Source organism: Canis lupus, chromosome 3, assembly GCF_011100685.1.
Source record: "Canis lupus familiaris isolate Mischka breed German Shepherd chromosome 3, alternate assembly UU_Cfam_GSD_1.0, whole genome shotgun sequence".
NCBI lineage: Eukaryota > Metazoa > Chordata > Mammalia > Carnivora > Canidae > Canis > Canis lupus.
The window spans coordinates 61,705,902-61,730,057 of record NC_049224.1 but is presented as its reverse complement, the minus strand read 5'-3'; the positions used below and the strand labels follow the sequence as shown (position 1 = coordinate 61,730,057).

The 24,156-nt window shown below is 42.8% G+C and overlaps 1 protein-coding gene across 2 annotated transcripts in view; it reads left to right on the top strand.

The window, feature by feature from the left end:
* HTT (huntingtin) overlaps nucleotides 1-24,156 on the top strand; it is a 144,685-nt gene that overhangs the window by 22,831 nt on the left and 97,698 nt on the right. For both annotated transcript variants that reach the window (XM_038533184.1, XM_038533183.1), the window contains exons 4-12: nucleotides 4,030-4,089; nucleotides 4,443-4,522; nucleotides 6,154-6,292; nucleotides 11,123-11,264; nucleotides 12,426-12,604; nucleotides 16,930-17,131; nucleotides 18,318-18,365; nucleotides 20,754-20,834; nucleotides 22,153-22,514. In XM_038533184.1, the coding sequence (XP_038389112.1) occupies nucleotides 4,030-4,089; nucleotides 4,443-4,522; nucleotides 6,154-6,292; nucleotides 11,123-11,264; nucleotides 12,426-12,604; nucleotides 16,930-17,131; nucleotides 18,318-18,365; nucleotides 20,754-20,834; nucleotides 22,153-22,514 (1,293 nt within the window). The remainder of the gene's footprint in view (nucleotides 1-4,029; nucleotides 4,090-4,442; nucleotides 4,523-6,153; nucleotides 6,293-11,122; nucleotides 11,265-12,425; nucleotides 12,605-16,929; nucleotides 17,132-18,317; nucleotides 18,366-20,753; nucleotides 20,835-22,152; nucleotides 22,515-24,156) is intronic.

Genomic DNA, 24,156 nt, shown 5'->3' with positions numbered 1-24,156 from the left:
ATTTCTTGATAAGATAATACACCTTGTTACTTCCTCTGCAGGAATCCTTGTTTCTTCGATCTTCCTAGTTTTCTTATTTTTCCCCTACTGCTTCCAGTTCCACCCCAGAAGTTTATTTAGATAAGCCTTGGAGAAGAGCCTGCATTTCTTCATTTTCCTTGAAGGCTTTTTTTCTAGTAATACTCACTTGGCCAGATAAACCAGGGACTGCAAGCTAATGTGGATTAGTTGACTGTTTTCCTTCCCGTTAGGATCTTGATAAACAAAATTGTTCTTTGGAGTCCTTCTCAGGGCTTTCTCTGGAGAGTGGTCACATTTTACATTGGCCAAGCAGTTACCCTTCCTTTCTCCTCCATGGGCTCAACCTTCCTCCAGAAGAGGATCACTCCTGCCTCTACGTTCAAGGAAATTGAGGCACTCTGCCGGGCAGATAGAGCATACATGGATTTTGGAGTGAAGGAGACCTATGTTTGAGTCTTGCCTTGTCCTTTACTAACTGAACAACTTTGGGAAATGTATTTAGTTCTGTGAGCCTCAGTTTCCTTACCTACAAAGGGGATCAGACAAAGTTTGCTAGTGTGTGTGAGGGTTAAAGGTGTGATGTAGGTAATGTGCTTAGCACCATCTTGGCCACTCACTGGTCCTCCATGTGGTGAGAAGTATTCTTACTAATAATGAGTCTTTTTTTTTTTTTTTAATAAAGATTGATTTGCGAGAGAGAGCATACATTCACACAAGCAGGGAGGGGGCAGAGGAAAAGAGAAAAGCAGGTTCCCTGCTGAGCAAGGACTCCTGCCCCCTGAGATCATGACCTGAGCCAAAGGACGCTTAACTGACTGAGCCCCCCAAGTGCCCCAATAATGAGATTCTTATATTCTTACCAAAGAGATTGAGGGGCATGCAAGAATACCAGCTGGTCTCTCTCATCTGTCACAGAGACTTCGTGGTCTCCCGCCATCTAGGAATCCTTCCTTTCTGGCAGCATGTTTTTACTTGGCTGGCCACACTTTCCTGGCTCCTCAGTAGCCACAGCATCTCAGCAGCCACAGCGTCTCAGCCTGCTCAGTCGGGATCAGCTGTAGGGAGGCCCTCTTCCATCTGTAGGTAGCTGCCTGGTCTTCTTCCACCTACACGTCCTGCTGTTGCTTGTACCCAGTCTTCAATAGCAACATACAGCTGGTGACTGGTTAACCTTCCTCTCCATGCCAGGTGACCGCTTCGTGATACCCACATGCATGTGGGATCCCACAGCATATTTACAGATGGCCTCTTTCAGTTTGTTTACTTCTCCCCAAGCCTAAATATCCTTGCTTGCTTTATTTATTCCCACTGGCAGGACCAGGCTGGGCTTTTTCTGATATTTCAGTTCTTGAACTTGGTTCTTAGAATCAGAACACCTAAAGAGGGCACCATGCCTTGCTTTGTGGCGGGCTGGGGATTAAGGAGGACAGAGGGAACAGTATGACCCCAGACTGCTCTGATGTTGGCCATTGGACATGTGGGCTTTGTTCCATTTTTAAGCCTTTTGTCTTCAGTGACCTATTTCCAAGAACTGCTGGACTGAATAGTTTGGTATATGTGTAGTGATGGAGGGCTGTGACCCTGGGTTGTCATATAAGGTCTGGGTTGTCTTACTGGCCATCTCCTGTTCCCATTTCCGCTGTGTTAGGCCTCCCAGTGTAGAGATTATAGTTTCTCCTGTTACGTCCCTAGACGTTAAGAGATCAGCCTCAACCTCTTTTTTCTGCTTGAAGGTGGCCATGGTGGGATTTGGCTGTACTCACATCTATGCTTCTTCAGATGCTCTAGTCTTAAGATTCAGGCTGGAGGCTGGAGCCGGATCAGCATCTGGCTGGATTTGCTTTCATTGTGGCTGAGGAAGGACAGGCTTGGGAGAGTGTAGATAGTCCTTGGCTTGGATGTCAGGGAGGGGTGGGACACAGACATGGTCACCTGAGAGTCAGGTCCTGGACTTCCGTCTTCTGTTAAGTATTGTTATATGCTTCTAATGAGGACCAGACTCATGGTCCTAGCAGATGGGACCTGTTGCTTTTCATTTATGTAGGAAAATGCAGTGGGGATCTGACTCAGCCTGACAGTGTGCTCCTACCTTATGTAATTTACAGTCTTGGGTGGGGAAGCACATTCGTACAGAAGTAACTCAACACATGACACAAACTCTTAAGTTCTGCGAGACATTGGCAAGTCATCATGGTGGTCAGGAGACTTAGGTGACTTCTGTCTGGGGAGGCAGAGAAGGCTTCCTGGAGGTGGTGGCTAGTAGGTGAGTGAGGAGGTTAGGGGCCTTCTTAACCACTGCAGCACCCTGCCTCCAGGGGGCTCCAGGAAACCTCTGCAAGTTCAAAGAAGAGGGTGGCTCCCGTGTGTGCCCTCAGAGAGTGGGAGGGAGGGGTTGAGAGTCAGTTCGTGGGGACTTGTACTTTATTTGGTAGACAGTGAGGAGCTCTCAAAGATTTTTGATGTGGTCAGTGGAGTGCTTTATTAAGGAAGAGGAACCTGTGTTGAAGTAGAGAAAGACCTGTGTACTGAGAATCCATGTGAGAGGCTGAGAAGACCAGGCATGGGAGAGTGAGGTCTAAGCCAGGACAGGGGCCCTGGGAGTGTGAGCGAGGAGGCAGAGGTGGACTGTTGTGGGCTCGATTGGTAGCTGAGTGGATGTGTCTGCTTTGGCGAGGAAGGGGTTCAGGAGCAGAGAGGGATCAAACTGCTATCACCCAGTGACTGGTAACCCTGATTCTGTGCTATTATTAGGGATTTGAAGTTTAGTTTTCTCTTGTTATAAAGTAAGTTTGAGATTAGTTTATAAAACAAAATGAAGGGGGTATCCCTGGGTGGCTCAGCGGTTTAGCGCCTGCCTTTGGCCCAGGGCGTGATCCTGAAGTCCCTGGAGGATCAAGTCCCACGTCGGGCTCCCTGCGTGGAGCCTGCTTCTCCCTCTGCCTGTGTCTCTGCCTCTCTCTCTCTGTATCTCATGAATAAATAAATAAAATCTTAAAAAAAAAAACAAAAAAACAAAATGAAATAAAACTTGAATATAGCTTCTGATTTTATTTGCAAAGTAGCATCTTAATACCTGTTTGTTTTGGTATGCTTGCTGAAGGATTTGGTACAAACTGAAATGGAAGAGTTGGGATTTACAAACTTCTGAGATACTGTTATGCTTTGGAAACTCCCCAAATGTGAGTCTGCGTTTGATTTTTCAGGCTCACTGAACTAGTAAGTGAACTTATGTGAGTTTTACTAAGAGCAGCTCAGTTTGTAGACATCATATGCTCTAAGTCAGGTGAAAGAAGCTTGATTAGAGGCTTGGTTTTCCGTCTTTTCCTCTCTTCTTGGTGAACAGGCCATTGACACACCATTTCAGAGAAGTTGTTCCCTGCGGGCACGTGTGGGGGCCAGGAATCTTTCCCCTCCCTTCCTTCCATCTTGAGAAGCCCTCTCTAACGTGGACTTTGTGCTCCTGGTAGTGGTTGCCTTCAGCCATTCTCACTGGGTTGAAGTTGGCCTCATGGCCATTAGTTGTGGTTTGGCCCATAAGTGAGCAGGAATGAGGGTAAGGAAGGTGTTAAGAGGAGCATGAGGCTCCTCGCTGGCTGTGGGTTCTGAGCCATAGGACTGGGAGCATCCATGCATTGAGGGAGGACCCTCAGAAAGTATGGAGGCTCTGCACACCAGAGCGAGAGGCTCTGGTCTTCCAGGTATGCTTAACCACCCTGCTGGCGCCACAGGGTACTGATGTTGGTTCATCCAGCAGCGTGCACTTTAATGAAGAAGGAAGCCTTTCAGGTGTTTTCTCCTCTCATTGAATATTAAAGGTTTAATACACACACACACACACACACACACACACACACACACACACTCTCTCTTTCTTAATGAGCAGGTTCTTAGTTCAGCTGCTGCTATCTTCCACTTTGCCCCCAAATTGAAATTTTAATTGCCTTTTAGTTTTCTCCTAGGCTGGTGGAGTGAGTCTTCTGCGAACAGCTCTCTTGTGTTTTGTTGTAGGCCCTGATGGACTCTAATCTTCCGAGGTTACAGTTAGAACTCTATAAGGAAATCAAAAAGGTAGGCTTTGGTTTTCTGTCATTGAACAAATGATACTGCTCCCCTGGATTGTGTGAAATCTTGTCTTTTATTTACTAAGTGGGAATGTTAGATGGAAATGCTATTGGTAAAGTAGACTTCACTGCTTTATTTTCCTTCACAAGGTTCCTCTTCGTTATTTATAAGATGGGACAGGAATTAATTTTTCTGTCTTTATAATTAAAGCCCCTAGACGTCAACACTTCTGCAGCAGTTACACGTTTGCGTGACCTTGTGTCTAAACATAGAAATAAACGGTCACATTAATGCTCTTTTTATGAAGTCCTTTTGGAGTAGCATCAGGGATTCTTAAATGTAACTCTCAACCCACTCAGAACGGTGCTCCCCGGAGCCTGCGCGCTGCCCTGTGGAGGTTTGCTGAGCTGGCTCACCTGGTTCGGCCTCAGAAATGCAGGTGAGTTGTGCACTCAGGATTATTATTACTGTCTGTTGGTGGGGAGCCAGCTCCTGTGGCTGCTTTCCCTCTCGGCTCCGGTGTCACTGGCTCAGAGGTCTTCCCCAAGCTTTAATGCTATCTGCCTCTGCGTCACAGTTGATGTTTCCTGCTTGTCTTTCCTTTGTAGCACTTCTCGCTCTCAGCAATATTCGGGGACGCTATCAGTTTGCTTGTTCATTTTCTGTTGATTCCCCACCACCACCAAGAGACAGAGTTGTGCTCCCCAGGACAGCAGGGGTCTTCCCTGTCTGTCCTCCTCTGTAGCTCAGTCCTGAGAACCGTGTCTGCACTTGCTGGTTACTGAAAGGATACTTGTCACATGGTCAAAGGTTGAGAACCAGTCTCATCGTTGCTTTTAGAAAAATATGCCCTTGTCTCTCACATAAGTTAAAACTATGACTGTTAAACTGTGAATAAAGTCTGACTAGTGGCAACAGTCTATCCTTAGTGGATTGAGAATCAGAAGACCCCAGGTTTCATCTGTGCCTTCCTTCTCCTTAACCGGCAAAACTGAGGCCCACAACAGACCTTTGGCTGTGTCCCTGAGGAACCGGTGGAGGGCTGAAATTCTCACTGTTAATAAGAAACAATGATTTATCCCACAGAGCTTGAGTTTAATAAGAATCTTAAATGGCTGTAGAGATACATCACTAAGGAAATTTCTTTTTATATAACGTTTTTCTTTTACTATCCTTAGTTTGAAAATTTTGTTATATTTCTGAAGCAACACATCACAAGTTCTCCACAAAGCAGCCAGAGTGACCTTAAAAAATGTGATTGGGTCATGTCATTCCCATACTTAAACTTTTTACTCATTCCCCAGAGCTGTTCAGATAAAATCCAAACTCCTTACCTAGGGAGATTTAGCCTCCAGTGGCTACCATCGTCTCAGACACTCTCGGTTGACTCATTGGCCTGATTTTGCTTCTTCTAAAAGTCATGCAGGTTTCTCTTGCTCCTCATGGCTGGTTTATTTTTTTCTGGCAAAATAGTCATCTCCTTAGGCCAGCCTAGCTTTCCTGCTATAGTCCCAGGAGTAGAACTGTTTTTCTCTGCCACATGAGGGCACCTGTCACATTAGCCCCGTGTTTGTTGAGGGGACTCCTATGGTTTCAGCCTTCTGCCCAGTGACTGGCTTCTCCTGCATCCTGTACTGCCTGTAGTAGCTTCCTATTTGGAGGGCCGGTCTTATCTCTAAGGCTTTATTTAGTTTGAACACCTAAAAATATTTCCTTGTAATGCTCCTTTTTCAAGAAAACTTTTTCATTTCTTTTTTTTTAATTGGTGTTTTCTTATGTTATTTTCTAATTTAAAATATGAATACTATTATAATTTAGTACAGACAATTTTTAAAACAGCTTTGTGAGTCCTCTGTGATCATAGAAGAAAAGAAGGATAAGTGTCTCCCAGCATATGAACTTGGTCTGCATTTAGCCCTCTTATTCTTTTTACTGAGATTTGCCTACTTTCTGTTAAAGACTGTTTTGCATATAAAAGCTGGCTCTTCCCTAACAGGTACTAAATAATTGCTTATATTTCTCACTAAAGTAGACCTGGAAGAATAACTCATGTTCCTTTCACATATGCAGGCCTTACTTGGTAAACCTTTTGCCTTGCCTGACTCGAATAAGCAAGAGACCTGAGGAATCTGTTCAGGAGACCTTGGCTGCAGCTGTACCCAAAATTATGGCTTCTTTTGGCAATTTTGCAAATGACAATGAAATTAAGGTATGATTATTACCTCAAGTCACAGATGTGAATGAGTCTTGTGGGCAGTTAGGGCTTTTGGACAGTCACTTCAGAGTGCTTCTTGAGTTACACTATGCTTCATGATTTATTTATTTTTTTTAATTTTTATTTATTTATGATAGTCACACAGAGAGAGAGAGAGAGAGGCAGAGACATAGGCAGAGGAGAAGCAGGCTCCATGCCCCGGGAGCCCGACGTGGGATTCGATCCCAGGTCTCCAAGATCGCGCCCTGGGCCAAAGGCAGGTGCCAAACCGCTGCACCACCCAGGGATCCCTGCTTCATGATTTAGATGAAAATCTTTTGAAAAGAAAAAAAAAGAAAATCTTTTGAATTATTTTTGACACACTAAGCGCTTCTTTCTACTTCTGCTTTCTTACCATGTAGTGAAAAGTTAAGTAGGGAGAAGGTTTATAGATGCAAAGTCAAAAGGCGATTTTCCAGAACAGATTGGTTTTTGGTGTATTAGACTGACCTAGCTTGGGAGAGATGACCATCCCAGGATTGCAGGCAGAAGAACTCACTGATGATACCTTGCAGCTGGTGGGGACTACTTGCCTTCCTGTTTGTTTTGTGCCTCAACAAGCAAAAACAAGCAAACTCCACGTTCATGTTTTATTTTTAATGTCCAGAAATTGTGACCCTGCCATATAGTCTGAGGATTATAGGTTCTTAACTTCCTCCTTTTTGTGGGTCAGTTCTTTGTTAGTTTCTTTTGGTATTTTCCTCCACACTTCTAGATACTATGCTGTATAGCATGTGTATTATAGCAATATACTTCTGGTATGGGATTTTTTTTTTTTTATTTTTTTACTCTGAGAGATAAATTTAGCCCTAATGTGGCTCCCATCTTCTTACTGTAGTTATATCAGTATTCATTGTGACATTATCATGCCTGAGTAATAGTCAAAACTAGTTATGTCTATGCTAGAATTCTATTTCTTTGTTGAACTTGTTTTTTTGGGAGTTAATAATCGCCTCTTTTTAATTTTGCTTGTTATCCTTTGGCCATTCATGTGTTCTCATACCTTCCAGCAGCTTTGTAAAATATGTCTTAATGCAATTCTCCACATGACAGACAATTTGTTGGGTGTGTTTTCTCCACCAGAGTCCTCTGTCCTAGAATTCTCCAGCTGTTTGCCCCAGTCTAGTCTAGATGCTCTTTAGGTGTGAAGCATAGTCATGTCTTAGGACTTTTCTTTAATGTCATCCTATTTTTGCTGCTCTCGTGTTAGGTGCCTGATTTCTAGATGCCATATCTTTACCTTTCTAGGCATCCTCCCTTTTTGTGATGGAATTTATATTATGTTTTATTTCTATTTTCATTTTCTTTTTTCTGTACTTCCTAGATGTCCATCTCAAACCCTTCTGCTGAGTTTTTGTACCTGCTGTTGTGTTTTTAATTTCTAAGAGCTCCTCCTTGTGTTCAGAATGTTTGTTTTCTATCATCCTCTTCTTGGTTCGTGAATATACTCAGATATCTTTCTGAGGATATCAATTATAGTTTTCTTGACAACCTTCTTTGACTTCTGCATTGTCCATTTCTTCTGACTTCCTCTGTTCTCCTTGTTCTGGTCTTTCACTTTTATGTTGGCAGTTGTCTATTTAGATTTGAGTGAGACTTTAAAAAGTTTATTGGAAGCAAGTGTGTGGCAGGGTCTGTCCTGTGTGAGCTTCCTGAAGCATGATCCTGCTTTTTCCACTGTGTCTCTGTAAGTGTCAATCTCAGTAAGTCTTTTCTTCTTGAGGCGATCGGTATCCCTATGGGAAAGTTCCTCATTCTCCACTTTGAGAGGTAAGCTTGGCTGTGTTTGTCCTGGGATCCTGGTATACACGAGGCCAGTGGTCTCACTGGTCACTTTTTCTTCATTTATCTGTTCTCTCTCTTTGCGTCATGTCTGACCTCAGCTCTGCCAACATCTTTGGAGATTATCCCCCAGTCTTTGTGGGAAGTGGGAATCGAAGGCTACGTCCTGGGCTGCTGGGTGGGAGGGGAGACCTGGGGTTGAGTGGCCAGCAGTGTGTACAGGGTCAGACAGGCTGCTTTCAGGTGTCCCTGGCGTCTCCCAAACCTGAGCTGTTTGCAGTTCTGTGGCTTGAGTGAGCTTGCCTTTCTTTAGCGGCCTTCAGAAGCCTTCCACAACTCCCAGAAAAGCTTGCCTATATGTGTCTGCCTGTGGGACGCCAGGTGGGCAGTCAGCACTTGTTTATTACTTTCTAGCTTGCAGAATTTGTGGATACCTCTAGTCTCCTCTTGTCCCTGTCTTGTTCTTTTTGTCCTTGTAAGTTGATGCTTCTTAAAATTTGGGCACATGATTTTAGGGGAGTGTCTGGGTGGCAGAGGTTCATTCATACATCTAGTACAACACGTTCGTTCTGAAGTTTGAATCTCAGGTGTAGGGTCATTTTCAGGATGACCTACTGGAGACTGAGACTCCTGAGGCTTGTTTTACTCACGTGTAGTGCACACACAGGGCAAGACAGAAATTACTGCTGTGCCCCTTGTTGGGCCGTCATAGAGTAAAGTTGAGTGTTACCAGTCCTGGGAACTCCTTATACCTTCTTCCCTCTCCCTGTCACTGTTCCTCCTGCCTCCCTGGAGTTACCACTGACCTGTCTTTTGAAGCCACAGGGGCTGTTCTTAAAATCTACATATGTAGAGCCATTCAGTATACATTCTTTTTGTCTGGTTTTGTTGTTGCTGCATATTAAGTTGAGAGTCTTCCACGTCATCAGTGTGTTAATTCATGCAGTTTTCATGCCTGTGTGGCACATCACTGTGCAGATATGCCACGGTTTATCATTTATTGTAGCTGAGCATCGGGCCATTTCTATTTTGTGGTCTTTGCGAATGCTGCTGCTGTGCCTGCTCTCGCGTGTGTCATTTGGAGCACAGGTGCAGCCTACTGTGGTGGATCCTAGAACGGGGTGTTACTGGATTGTAGGGACGTACATTTCACCTTCAGTGGATGCTGCCAAAAAGCTGTCGAGTGTCTGCTCCTGCTCATGCCTGTGTCCATGGCATGTGAGAGCCCCAGTGGCTCTGCCTCCTTGTGGACCTCACTGCTATGGGTCCTTTCAAGTTTAGCCGTTCTGATGACTGCCCTGGTGTTGTATTTTGATTTTAATTTCTGTTTCTATCCCCTACAATCATCTTGACTCTAAAGTTGAATGATTTTTTCATCTTTTCCTTTTTGTAGTACTCTTAAAAATGTCATATGTATTATTGGAAAGTGGAGCTATCTGCCCTAAAATCTAGCACACTTCCTCCCCATTATGAGAAGAGCTTACACGTGGTCTGGGTACCTCCTGCCAGCTGCCTTCTCCACAGTGTTCTTAGCATTGTGGGATTTGGACCTGAGAAGGCCCCCTTAAGCTCTCTAATTTGATTTTATTAGTCCAAACTACTGAAGTTCACTGTGGGCTCACTGTTTATGATACTGCTCAGCTTTCATTGTGATTGTAAGTGTGGACTGATACAGAATGACTCCTACTAGTTCAATGATGTATGTGTGTTTTCACTCAGAGGGGTTCTTAAAGGTACTAGTATCTTTTCTTGGAGTTAAGGAGGTTTGTTTGAGATGAGTTGGTTGTGTTCTCTCTGTGGTGTCTATAGGAGGAACAGAGGGCATAAACCATAGGACATCCTGTGGCTGAGGTCTGGTCCTCTGCCTCTCTGGCTCCAGAGAGCCAGTCTGTAAGTTCACCGAGAATTGAGGAGCCTCTGAGAACCAGTTGATGTTAAGCACATTGTTAAGAAGGAGTTTTTTTATAAGTCAAACACCTGTCTGTTAATGTGCTGCTCATTTGCCTGGGGTCATGCCTCTTTCAGTGGTGGGGCCCTAGTGGTGTCCCAGGCCCAGTTCTCTTTGCTCAGTGCATGCTGAACAGTAATTGGGACCAAACCATTGCTCAGAATGGCTTTTAGGGTGATGGAAATGGGCATTCTTAGGTAAGCTGGTTCCCAAACATGAAGCTAGATGATCATGCCTTTTCTTTCCTTTTTTTTTTTTTTTGATTTATTTATGAGAGTGTGGGGGTAGGGGGAGCAGAGGGAGAGAGAGAAGCAGACTCCTGCTGAGCACAGAGCCCAATGTAGGGCTTGATCTCCCAACCAGGAGATCACAAATCCCTGAGCCTAAACCAAGAATTGGACGTTCAACTGACTGAGCCACCTAGGCATCCCACGCCTTTTCATTCTTTGGATATTTTTGTTAAGACTTAAATGGCCATCATTGGAATTCTAGCTTGATCACCTTTGGTTTATCCTGGAGGTTCTGTGACCAAGTCTTTTCTCCTTAGGAAAATACTCATGGGTGCTCTGCTGTTGCGGCTCAGCTCATTTGAATGCTTTCCAGACCAGAGAACATCTGTTAGTGACGTTAGCAGCATGTCTACAAGTCGTCTCTCAGGCTGGGACGGGGCTCTAGTTGGCTACTCTTTTCTCCTTGAATTCATTATTTGAGTGTTTTTTTTGTTTTGTTTTAACTGCCTTTATTTTACATGGCTTCATTTACTGACCCTGTACCCAAATGCTATAGGTACACCTTTTCTAAAAACTGAGGTTTTCACTTTTGGGTAGAGGACATAGATACTGAGCAAGTCTCTACTTACAGTAAGGAAGTAAATAGACTACATATTTGCAGACTGCTCTGGAATATCCCAAATTTGGGGTGCTTTTATTTAGCTGGAGGAAAGTCTAGTTGTTTATAATCTAAAATCTGTAAGAATTTGGAGTAATTTTATGAAATAACATGATAAGCTTCATAGGAGTTTTGTCTTTTATCTACTTGGATTTTTGCTGCCCTAGGTTCTATTAAAGGCTTTCATAGCGAATCTGAAGTCAAGCTCCCCGACCATTCGACGGACAGCAGCTGGCTCAGCAGTGAGCATCTGCCAGCACTCAAGAAGGACACAGTATTTTTACAGCTGGCTACTAAATGTGCTTTTAGGTAAGGTGTAGCTATATTAGTGATTTTCTCCCACAGTGTGCTGGAGTCTGTAGCATTTACCTGAGATAGGTCTTTTATATTCTCTAAAATCCGGCAATCCCTTAGCTCCCAGCCCAGGCCCTTTGCCACTGGCTCACTAATGAATGGGAAGTGTGTCAAGGCTGCCATGAGCCCATGTTGGATCTTTGTGATGACAAGGAAAAGGCCCCTTTTCTGTGCTGGAGTGTAGGTGCTGCTGTCCCCAAGGACAGCTAGCAGGGTGACACGTGTCAGGCAGTGTGCAGCCCCACCCGCCTTCCTCAGCCTGGCCCTTATGCAGCAGACTTCACAGCAGTAAGTGCTGACTCTGAGTGCAATGAAACCCTGGGGCCAGAAGTGGAGCCTGGGGTCTTTGCAGGTTCTCTGCTGATGATTTCTCCTATACTTGGAGTAGTGTATGGAAATCAGCACAAGCAAGTGCTGAGGGCCATATGGGTATTTGATAGGAAAGAACTGCCTGACTTTCGAATGCAGCCCAGCTCACTAATGGGCCTTGCTTGACTAAGGATGCGAAGATTACCCTTTAAAAAAAAAAAAAAAAAAAAAAAAAAAAAGATTTTATTTATTCGTGAGAGACACACAGAGGTAGAGACATAGGCAGAGGGAGAAGCAGCCTCCATGGGGGGAGCTCGATGTAGGGGATTTGATCCCAGGACCCCAGGAACACGACCTGAGCTGAAGGCAGATGTTCAACTACTGAGCCACCCAGGCGTCCCAAAGATTACCCTTTGGATTTTGGCCTAAAGATGGGATACCTGTATGTTTTCCTGCAGTAATATTTGTGCCATCTTTATTCCTTACCACCAAGCTCATAATACAGTTCAACTATGGGTCTCTTCTTTTAAACAAATTAAACGGGATCCCTGGCTAACTCAGCGGTTTAGCGCCTGCCTTCAGCCCAGGGTGTGATCCTGGAGTCCTGGGATCGAATCCCCACATCGGGCTCCCTGCATGGAGCCTGCTTTTCCCTCTGCCTGTCTCTCTGCTTCTCTCTCTCTCTCTCTCTCTCTCTCTCTCTCTGTCTCTCATGAATAAATAAGTAAAACCTTAAAAAAAAAACAGATTAAACCACAAATCCCCAAGTGGACGATGATGTTAAGAGATATTATTGCTCCCTTACAGGTTTGCTGGTCCCTGTTGAGGGTGAACACTCTACCCTCCTGATTCTTGGAGTGCTGCTCACACTGAGGTATCTGGTGCCTTTACTGCAGCAGCAGGTTAAGGACACGAGCCTGAAAGGCAGCTTTGGAGTGACACGGAAAGAACTGGAAGTCTCTCCCTCAACAGAGCAACTCATCCAGGTAGGAGCCACATGGTTTATTCTAGTGCCTTATATGTAAATGATGGACATTCGAAGAAATAAAAAAAATTGGAAGAGAAATGGTAGAACCGAGATTTAAGAGCTTGGTCTTTGCCCATGGACCACCTGGGTCAGATCTTGGGTCCTGACCTCTGGATGGCAGTGACATCAGAGTACAATGAAGGTAATCTCTTGTAAGATTACCAAGAGGGGCACCTGGGTGGCTCAGTTAGTTAAGTGTCTGCGTTTGGCTTATGTCATTATCCCAAGGTATTGGGATCAAGTCCTGCATTGGGCTCCATGCATGGAGCCTGCTTCTCTCTCTTATTATGCCTGCCACTCCCCCTGCTTGTGTGTGCTCATGCGCACGCGCGCGCTCTCTCTCTCTCTTAAATGAATAAATAAAATCTTTAAAAAAATAAAATTTACCAAGAATATTATGTAAGCCTCTTAGGCTACAGCCTGGCACAGAAAATGAATGCTGTTTTCTTGTTTGTAAAAACCAGGACTCATGAAATGTGTTCATTCATTTAGTATTTACTGAGTGCCCACTGTGCTTGGGGGACACATTGGTGAGCATTTTGGGTGTGATGTCTGCCCCTGGAACCTGTGGTCTGGTGCACTACGTATACACCCAAGGAGTTAGGGACAGGGTCCATTGGAGTATAGGAACAATATGTTAAAACTTCCCTTTCCAATATAGAGAAACCCTGTATGCATTCTAATACAATGTGATCTGCATCAGACTTCAGTAATTGATTTCATTTCTTTGCAGCTTGCTCATCCAGGTTATTTTGTTAACCTTGAAACAGTACAGCTGCATTTTAAGCAATTGGATTTTGTGAATTTGGCTTAAAATGTTAGGGTTTTTACCATATTTAATATACTGGATGCTACTGCAGCCCTCACCCTTTCTGTAAGTCAGATGGTCACACGGCACATGTAGGACTCGAGACACAATCTGGGGTCCTGAGAGGGCTGCCTTGACTCTGTTTTCTGCTTTTGGGATATTGTCGACATTGTAGTTTGTAGGTATTTGGGTCAAATGGACTTGGAGTTGTGTCTGTTGCCTAAATTTTGTAGGTGCAAAATTATAAGTGGCTTAAAATAATTCTTATATAGAAGTCATGAATTTAAAATGATTTAATGATTTTTTTTAAAGATTTTATTAATTTATTCATGAGAGACACAGAGAGAGAGGCAGAGACACAGGCAGAGGGAGAAGCAGGCTCTATGCAGGAAGCTTGACATGGGACTGGATCCCAGGTCTCCAGGATCACACCCTGGGCTGAAGGTGGTGCTAAACTGCTGAGCCACCTGGGCTGCCCAATGATTTAATGATTTAAACATTGAGTCAGGTAGTATCTGTAAAGTGCGTAGAATCCTTCCTGGTGTGTGGTGAAGCCCTGGGAGTGCTGGTGGATTGCAGGTAACCGAGCAGGGGTGGGGCTGACTGTTCTGCTCCACCCAGCTGCCCTTCACAGGATACAAGCAATGACATTCCCATGAGATATGGCACTTAATTATATTGCCCTCACAAAAAACCATTATTGAATGTTTTCTTTAGTAAAACAGGTGTTCTAGTGGTAATAATATATTTTTAAAATAGGTTATTTCATCTTTACCTTGTTGTTTGTTTTATTACCATGGAGATTTCCAGACATATAAAAATAGACAGAATAGCATTGTGAACTGCCTTCAGTCATTATCACTGGTGTTAATAATTGTCAACTCAAGGGCCAGTTATGTAACTGTTCACTTATAATCCCACTTCGTTCTCTTTTTGTGTTATTTTGAAGCAAATCCCAATCATTATATTAACTTATTTGTAAGTATTCTGGTATATATCTCTATAGGTGAGAACTCTTTGTTTTTAAAACTTAATGACAGTGCCACTGTCACACCTAAAAAAAAGAAACATTTCCTTAACATCAAATAAATACCTGCTCATTCTCTGTCAGGTGTTTCCTCGATTCTTTTGGACTCAGTATACAAATAAGATTGGTTGATTAGAACTGTGAATCTCTTTGATCTGAGAGCCCCTTCCATCCCTGTTTCCCTTAGAGTTCATTTGTTGGCAAAAATGTCCTGTGAAACTCCTGGCAGTCTGATGTATTACTTGCCATCTCATTATGTAAATTAACATGTTTCTTGTCTCTGTATTTCCTATAAATTGGTAACAAGATAGTCTTGTCAGATTTAGTGTACATTTTATAATGTACTTGATATCTGAGTTCTGTAGTGCTTATATAATCTTTTAAAAAAAGATTGTATTTATTTGTTAGAGAGCGTGCAAGTGATAGAGTGGGGGGTGGGAGCAGAAGGATAGGGAGAGGCAAGCTCCCCACCGAGCAGGGAGCCTGATGTGGGGTTTGATCCCAGGACTCTGGGATCATGACCCAAGCTGAAGGCAGATGCCTAACCAACTGAGCAACCCAAGTGCCACTGAAAATTTTTTTTTTAATGATTTTCTTTATTTATGAGAGACCTAGAGAGAGAGAGAGAGGCAGAGACACAGGCAGAGGGAGAAGTAGGCTCCCTGCAAGGAGCCCAATGTGGGACTCGATCCCGGGTCTCCAGGATCACACTCCGGGCTGAAGGTGGCACTAAACTGCTGGGCCACCGGGGCTGCCCATCACTGTAATATTTTAAAATAAATACATAAGTATTGGGATTGTATGCTCAGAATTTTCTTCTGATGTTTAAAAAAAAAAAAGGCTGCTTAGTCCAGAGATTTTGGAGACCATTGGTCTCCCAGGAGAAGCAAGCAAGTAGTCACTAAATTGACGTGGTAAGGTGGTGGGTGCAGGGTGCTGTAAGAGCACAAGGTGGGGAGGCCCCTGCATGACCAGGGTCAGGGAAGTGTACTGTAGAAGCTCAGTTATGAGCTGATGCTGATTGGTGAATGGGACTTGACCAGACACAGGGAGTTGGAAGAAGTTTTATAGACAGAGACTACTTTGTCAAGTCTGAGGGTGCATGCAGCATGTGAGTACATGTGCACAGACAGGCACTAGTATAGGTCCTGTGAAGGTCTCAGGGCTTCTTGTAGATTAACAGAGGTGATGGTTAAAGATCTAGAGAGGGTCGCGGCATCCTTTATCTGTAGTGAGCCAACTATTGAGCTGTCCCAGTGCAGCAGGAAAGCAGCCACAGATGATACAAAGATGTGGCTGTGTTCCAGGAAAACAGAAACAGGTGTTGGACCAGATTTGGCCTATGGACGGTGGTTTGCAGATCTGGAGCTCCTGTGGTTATAGGAGCCACCCTCAGAAAAATGAGGCATAAATGGTAAAAGAAGCTGCCTAGAGACTTTATTTTATACCCTTCTATACTGTTGTTTGTTTTAACATGTATTACTTTTATGATATTAAAGGTAGGCCTGCCTAACTTTAATACAGGGTGCCAGTTAGAAATGCAGAGAAATCATGAGTAATTTGAGGGTGCAAGTAAGCCTGAAATTGCACAGGACATAGTTATGCACAAAATTATTTGTCTATCTGAAATTCAAATCAAACTAGATGCTTAATTAGTATTTTATTGGGCAACACTAATGAAATGGAAAAGGAGGTGCCCAGCTGGCTCAGTTTGAAGAGCCTGTGACTCTTGATCTTGGAGTTGTGAGTTTGAACCCTACACTGAGTGTAGAGATTACTAAAAAAATAAAATAAGATGCACCTGGGTGGCTCAGTTGGTGAAGTGTCTGCCTTTGGCTTGGGCCATGATCCTGGGGTCCTGGGTTCGAGCTCTGATTCAGGCTTCCTACTCAGCAAAGAGTCTGCTTCCTCCTCTGCCCACTCTTGTCCTATGTGCTCTCCCTCTCCCTTAAATAAGTAAATAAAGTATTTTTTAAAAAACAATTAAATAAAAAAAAAGAAAAAGTGCGTTCAGCATGTTCATATAATATAGTATTAAAAGCACTAGTAAAATTTGACGTAATACCTTTAATATGTTGGGAAACTTTCTGTGGTGCTCAGGGAAGTGTTTCTTGGATTTTGTGGAGGAGACCAGCTATACTTACCACATTCGTGATCTTTATTTTCTGTTTTCTCGTCACCAGTTAGGCAGACAGAGGTCTGCATTAGCATGCTGCCTCACATGAAGTGCTCTTCTTATTTATAAGGAATTAATCTCACAGTGGACAAAGTCACAGGAGTTTAGAAAATAACATGGAAGCTATGCCCACATAGGGAGACATGATGGAGAAATTTCTAGGGCAGAAATTGAGGCACAAATTGGGCTAACGTAAGACTTAGAAACAAAAACAGGAAAGCCTAGGACACATTTTAAAAACCATGGGGATAACACTTGTACCTCTGTTTGCAGGTTTATGAACTGACCTTGCATTATACTCAGCACCAAGACCACAACGCTGTGACTGGAGCGCTGGAGCTCCTGCAGCAGCTGTTCCGCACGCCCCCGCCCGAGCTCCTGCAGGCTCTGAGCACACCCGGTGGCGGGCTGCTCAATGCCACGCAGCAGCAGCCTGGGTGCCGGAGCCGCAGCAGCAGCATCGTGGAGCTCCTAGGTATGTTCCCTGCTGGGTGAACTCAGGGCCAGCACGGTGCCATGCAGGGCGAAGTTCACCTCCTCAGAAACCTAGTCTGTAGATGGGAGGACGCAAGTGTGCAAGGTTAGGTGGCAGAATGAAGCCTGCCTCAGAAGCTGGCTTCTCTACTCTTGCTTGGCTGCCTCCACGGGGCATCTCATCCACGGTGAAACAAAAACTTTAGTACTTGCACTTGGCTAGAGATGGGGCCTTCGAGTCCTTGTGGGGATTTTAGAGTACCTTCCTGCCCTTGAGGTCCTTTTTTTGCTGTCCTCACTGCCTCTAGGATACCCCTCTACCCCGCTGTTGCTCTTTATGCTTTTGGGGGCTGGGCCCTCATCCTTCCACGGGGCCCTGCCCTACAGAGTGACCGCTGGTGTTCCTCCAGCCCCTTGAGAGCTGGAGTAGATGGGATCCCTGAAGCACGGCCTCTAGAACTGGATCTGGCACAGAACAGGTTTCTGTGGCCTTGGCGGACTCCAGACTTCACCTGGGCCCAGTGGCGTGTGGTTGATTTAGCACAACGCACCCACTGCATGGCCTTTACTCAACAGTGTTGACAACCTAGAGGGTTTGACTGAAGACATAATTGCTGCCTGTCTGAACATAAATGTTTCTCTGAACCACAGACAGAAAGTGAGAATATGCCTGTCCACAGTTCTGTGTACTCCAGAATCCTTTTCTCCTTGGAACACATACTGTACAAATACTTGGTTGGAAATACTAATGACTAATAATTGTTTGTAGTGAAAATTTATATTTGATTAGTAGTTGACCAAGCAATCTGAGATTTCTAATGTTTTTAATTTGAATTTTTCAATGCAGTTTATTTGTACTTCTTTGACATTTTAGGTCCTATCTCTAGAACTGTGCATTTGAATGTTGGTGTAATTTTCGTATGTCAGGACTCAGGTGTTGCAGGTGTTTATGTACCATCTGTGGAAATATGTTCACACATTCTGTGTTTTGTTTTATTTTATTTTATTTTATTTTATTTTATTTTATTTTATTTATTTTATTTATTTTATTTTATTTATTTTTTACTTATTTTTTTTTACATTCTGTGTTTTAAAGTTGAATCATGCTTTTTGAAGATTTTCAAATGCCTTCTGGATTTTAGCAGCTTATTACCTTACTTTCATCTGTCATTTTCTGTGATTTACAGCTGGAGGGGGTTCTTCATGCAGCCCTGTCCTTTCAAGAAAACAAAAAGGTGATTATTTCAGAAATCAGACTCTCATATTGAGTCTCACAGACTTTTCTGTATTTCTATAATGCTGTCAACTGTTCCCATACCTCTTCTCAACAGAACGATTGTATATATAAACATTGCTGGAAAATGGGCCTGAATGGTTCTGTAGGGTAGCTCTTGAAAATTGTATATAAAAATCACTTTGTCATAAATTTCTAATGCTTTAGGTCAGGGGTCGGCAAACTTTTTCTGTAAAGGGCCTGTTTAGCCTTGTGGACTTTCCTGCCTCTTAACTATTTGGCTTTCTTGTGGTGCAAGGCAGCCATGGGTGATGCTCAGCTAATGGCTGTTCCTTCCTGTGAAACTTGGTTTACTGAAATAGGCCTGCTGTAGTTCGCCTGCTCCTACTTTAGAGACTGTTACATTTTATAAAGGTAATTTACCTTTTCTCTGAATTTTGTGTATCATTGGTCAAGAATGATGTTTAGTTAATTATTTGGTTAATTTGGGCTGATGATAATTTTTCAGCCATATTTAGCTTTGTACATGCCAGAATGTTCTGATACAGTCCATTAATTTTTATTAAAGTGTTTCTGATCTATAATCTGATAGTTTTGGTACACATGAGCACTTTACAGCACCAATTATTTTTTTTTCCAGTCTGGGATCCATAGGAAAGAATTGCTGCCATTTTCTGTTTGAAATTTTAAAAGACAAATCTTTTTAAGAATTTATTGAGGTATCATTGATACACAACATACAAGTCGTTTTTTGTGTCATGACTGTGAACCCAATGCCTAGTATTATTTACAGTATTGAATGGGACCTTAACAGGAATAATATTCTAGCCTTGACTAGGGTTAACATTTCCTAGAACCTAGAATCCATCGTTTTTTGGTCCTCATAATGCACTACACTTAAGTGTGAAATTTTGGTGAAACACAGGGTGTTTGAAGGCTACCGGCTTCCAGAAAAAGTCAGCCTCTCTGTTCCTGGAGCTGGAAGGGACCATTCAGGCAGGTGACTGAGGTGCTCTGCACTTGCCTGTCTGGGCGGTCCACCATTGAGATGAGCTATTCCTTCTGGATAGGAAGTTGATAGATCCTCTATCTTTTTTGTGTTTCTAGGGTTTTGTTTTCTTTTTTCATTGAGAGCTGTGGCTTTTAAGCTTTTATTTGTTATAATTGCAAAATCCTTTTTTTGTTGTTCACTTAAGATCTGCAAATCTGTAAGAAATAAAAGCAAACTTGATGCTAGATGAGTGCAGGGGGTAGTGTGGCAGCCTGGTGGCCCTTCTGGCTGCAGCCTGGACCTTGCACCCCTTTGAGGAGGGCTCCTTGGGACAGATTCCAAGCACAGAGACTGCTCTCACTAACCTACCATGTGCATGGTAGAATTTTACTTGGTTTCTCAAGGTAAACCACTTGTTCTGTAATGAAGGATCCTATTACTTATATAAGCCAAGTTGCTCTGTTAATTTCATCTAGATTTTGGGTTTCCTTTGCTTTTTCTTTGCCTTTTTTTCCCTCTTTAATGCCATCAGTGTAGATTTCTAGACATATCATACCTATGACCTATTCCTTGAAAAGTAGTGAAGTTAGAAATTGGAAATTGCCAATAATTATTATCTAGGATGTCATTTAGTGACTTAATGTGTAATGTAACCATAATGACTTAATTAGTCCAATTAAATCATACTAAGACTCCTTTTTTCTTATCAGTATAATATAAATTGATATAACTTGGAAATGAAGAACTGTAAAGAAGTTGTATTTTTACAGCTTTGCAAAAGATGAACTATTATCCCATCCTTCTAGATCCTATGATCCTCAGGTTCTGATTATCAGCCATAGAATCTGGCAACGTAAAGAACAGAGTAGAAGTGACCTTTAGGGTGACAGTTTTATGTATGAACTCTTTGTGTTTTTAAGTTTTTATTTTGATTGCAGTTGGCTAGCACACAGCGTTACATTAGTTTCATTAGTTTCAGGTGCACAGTAGCTATGTCTACCCTCTGATTGCCATTGAAGATACTATGTGAATATCCTAAGGGCTAATAGAATTGGACTCAGCCATAGCTTATAGTCTTTTAAGATTAAATAGTAATATAAATTATTCAACATTAATACAGGTCTAAGTCAGTAAATAGTTATTAAAATACTTAGTGTTATAGTTTGAGAATCATTGCTTTTAACTTTGTGCCATATAGGTTTTTTTATTTTAATAACATTTAAATATAATATCCTAGCATTCTTTGTGTTTAGCACACTAGAGGCATAAAAACATATATACCATATGAGAGTGAACTAAATATGCTTATGATTTTCCACTTAGAACATGCATCTATTTGATTTTCAAAGCCCTTCCTGTAGCAAGCTTAAGGACTCTTGCTACGTCATTTCCCCTTAGGGAAAGTGCTCTTCGGAGAAGCGGCAGCCTTGGATGATGACTCCGAGTCCAGGTCGGAGGGCAGCAGCCCCGCCTTCACAGGTAGCTCTTGGGGAGGGGCGGTGGTGCCCTCCTCCTGCCTGGGCTCACTCCCTGCCCCTCCCTTCTGCCCCTCATGAGGGGCTGTGCTCCTCGGGATAGTGGTGGAACCAGCTTGCTCAGATGGTGGCTCATTCACACTTCTTTCAGAACATTTACTTTGAGACGTGTGTGTGTGTGTGTGTGTGTGTGTGTGTGTGTGTGTGTGTGTATCCCCGTGTATTGAGTATTTGCAGTTTTCTTGGTTTAGGCTTTTTTAATATTAGGTTTATATTCCCTGAGCGTAAGTCTTCTTGTGTAGTAGGGGATGGTAGGTAAATGTCTCACGAATTTGATGGGTTGTGAGAGAAAATGGGATTAAAAATGGTCTGTGGATAGCTTAACTTGAAAGAAATTTACATCTCCTTACAGATTCTTTATTCACTTTATGAGAGAGGCATTGATAATAATTGAATTAAGTGAGAGTGATTTGGATTGTATAGTCTTATGCAAAAGAATATTTTTAAACAACTGAAAGTAAGATTAAAGTATTTGGGAAGGAAAATAATTCCAGTGGTGATTATTTACTTTTATAAAAAGAAATCAATTTTTTTTAATTACAAAAGTAAAAAAAAAATTCTAAAGCTCAAGTGCTCACTGACCCAGTGGCCTCTTGGAGTGACCACTGCTAACATCTTGTATAGATCTATTTGTAGTGATATTTATGTAGTGTTCGGATTTTTTTAATGAGAATTTAAAAACTAAACTAGGAAAACATGCTGCATATTTGCCCTACAGGAAGGTAGGACTGGCTTAGAAGTCTTGAACAGGGTCTGGGGAGAAGGAAACCCCACGTCCAAGAGATGATGACTTTCTGATGTTTCTGAGCGCTGCTTGCTGAGAGGGCCTGGGCACTTGTGTCTGACCAGGTGGCCTGTGGATTGTGAAAATCTTTCTGTGCTGCTCCAAGCTGAGGCTGGTGTAGTTGTTCAAGGACTTGAAGTGGTAATGTTACTGAGCATACTTCAATTTTTACAGTGAAATACCATTTGAGAATACTCATAGCATTTAGAAAACATCTTATAATCCTTATTTTATGAGTATGACATGGTAATAGAGTAAAAGGTAAGTCAAGAATACAGTAAAAAGCAATTTTAGTATCTTTGAAGGATGCACTCTTGTCTTTTGAAATTTACTAGTTCATATTTTCACTATGTTTCGTGATTTTTTGCAGTTAAAACATTTGGTACAGTGAATTTTGGGGTGAATGTTTTGTAAACATTGATTCCCTGTTGAACATTTTTCCTGGCCCTTTGAGGAATGAGTATTTCTTTGTCTTCAGCCTCGGTCAAGGGTGAGATTGGTGGTGAGCTGGCTGCCTCTTCCGGGGTCTCTACTCCTGGCTCTGCCAGTTCAGCCACCGACTCCGTGGGGCATGACATCATCACCGAGCAGCCCCGGTCACAGCACACACTGCAGCCAGACTCAGTGGATCTGACCAGCTGTGACCTGGCGAGTGCTGCCACCGATGGGGATGAGGAGGACATCTTGAGCCACAGCTCCAGCCAGATCAGTGCTGTCCCGTCGGACCCAGCCATGGACCTGAACGATGGCACCCAGGCCTCCTCCCCGGTCAGCGACAGCTCCCAGACCACCACTGAAGGGCCGGATTCAGCTGTGACCCCCTCAGACAGTTCTGAAATTGTAAGTCGGTGGGAGGAGTCTTGCCTACAGGCCCAGACTAGACCCTCCTGCTTATTTTCCTCTCCCCATCTAACTTGCTAATAAGAGAGCAGAGGTCACTAGCTCAGGTCATTAATGGGGAGTTCAATCCCATCTTTGAGACCCTCACTAAAGGAAATGGCTAAATGTCATTTGTGTTGACCATGGAGGTCAGAAATTAGGTTAGTTGATGATATGAACTTTGCTAAAATTGGGTGCATTTTAAATTTTTAAAGAACTTACTGGGCACAGATTAAATTGTTATTTTAAAAAATCTGTAAGGAGCTTATCAACAGGTCTGTGGTCTTAATGCACTGTAATTAAAAACATTAATGTGCATTATTTTAACATTTTTTGGCTTTTCAAAACCTTCTGCAACCTATCTTATAGAACATGGGTTTAAGTATTTCTGGTCTCTGAGCTAGTGGACAAGAGGCACTTAAAAGTGATACAGAGTTTAACACACTATTTTTAAAAAACAATTTGTAATATTAAGTGTTCTGCTACTATTTAATAGATTTTATTAAGAACATTTTTTTTTAATGTGGATGAATGCAGAAGGATTGAATGACAAATCATGGGATAAAACACTTGCATGTCCCTACTGAGCAGTTGTAGGGTGTCACATGGATGTGGTTTCTGATGGCCATGTGGGTTTACAGTTCCTTGGGTAGAGAAGTGGGTTCACAGTTGAAGTTTTTAACTAGAAGACAGATAATTGGAACAGTGGGAAAGGATTTTAAGTAAGGAAAGGGTGAACAAGTTCTAGCCAGTATGCAGGGAGAAGAGAAGGTTGGGATAGATAGTGCTGGCTCAGTAGCAGTGTGTTAAGTGTGTCAGGGGAGATTCTGTTGTGTGTTTATTACACCAACTTCCATGGATGATTTCTGGTGGATTTGTTAGAAATAGGAATGAAGGACGATAAGTTCTGAAAACTTTCAGTCTTTGAAAATCACCCTGTTATTCACTGGGTAACAGTGCTGGGAGTGGGGCCTCTGCAGGTCTCTCAGGCCCATAGAGAGAACGAGCATCTTCCCTTGATAATTCCCACATTGGTGAAGTTCTGGTGTATGAGGTGCTTCCATGTCTGTTATATAATCATTAATATTTTTCCTGAACAAGTATATTGAGTGCCTATTAAGTTCCAAGGGTTGTTCACAAGCTTCAGATGAAGTAGAGGGCACACATGCAAAACTGCTCACATGAAGCTGATGTTCTAGGGTAGGAGTCAAGACACTTCTTCCACATTGGACCAGGCAGCAAAGATCTTTGGTTTTCTGAGCCATACATACTCTGTCGTGTGCTCCTCTCTGCCATTGTGGTGTCAAAGTGGCTATCAACTATATGTAAACAAGTTAGTATTCCAATAAAACTTTATTTACAGAAATAGATGGGCCAGGTTTGGTCATTAGGCCATGGGTGTGCATGTGTGTAGGCGGCAGATAATGAGCTAATAATCATTCACTAAACAAATATGTAGTCAGATGGTGATGAATGCCATAGAGAAAAAGAAACAAAGTGAAGGGGATAGGGAATATCCTCATGAGACAGCCCAGTACGGTGGCCAAGGGGCTGCTGCTGGGAACCACCAGGATGAGAATTTTGGCTCTGCCATTTCCTAGTT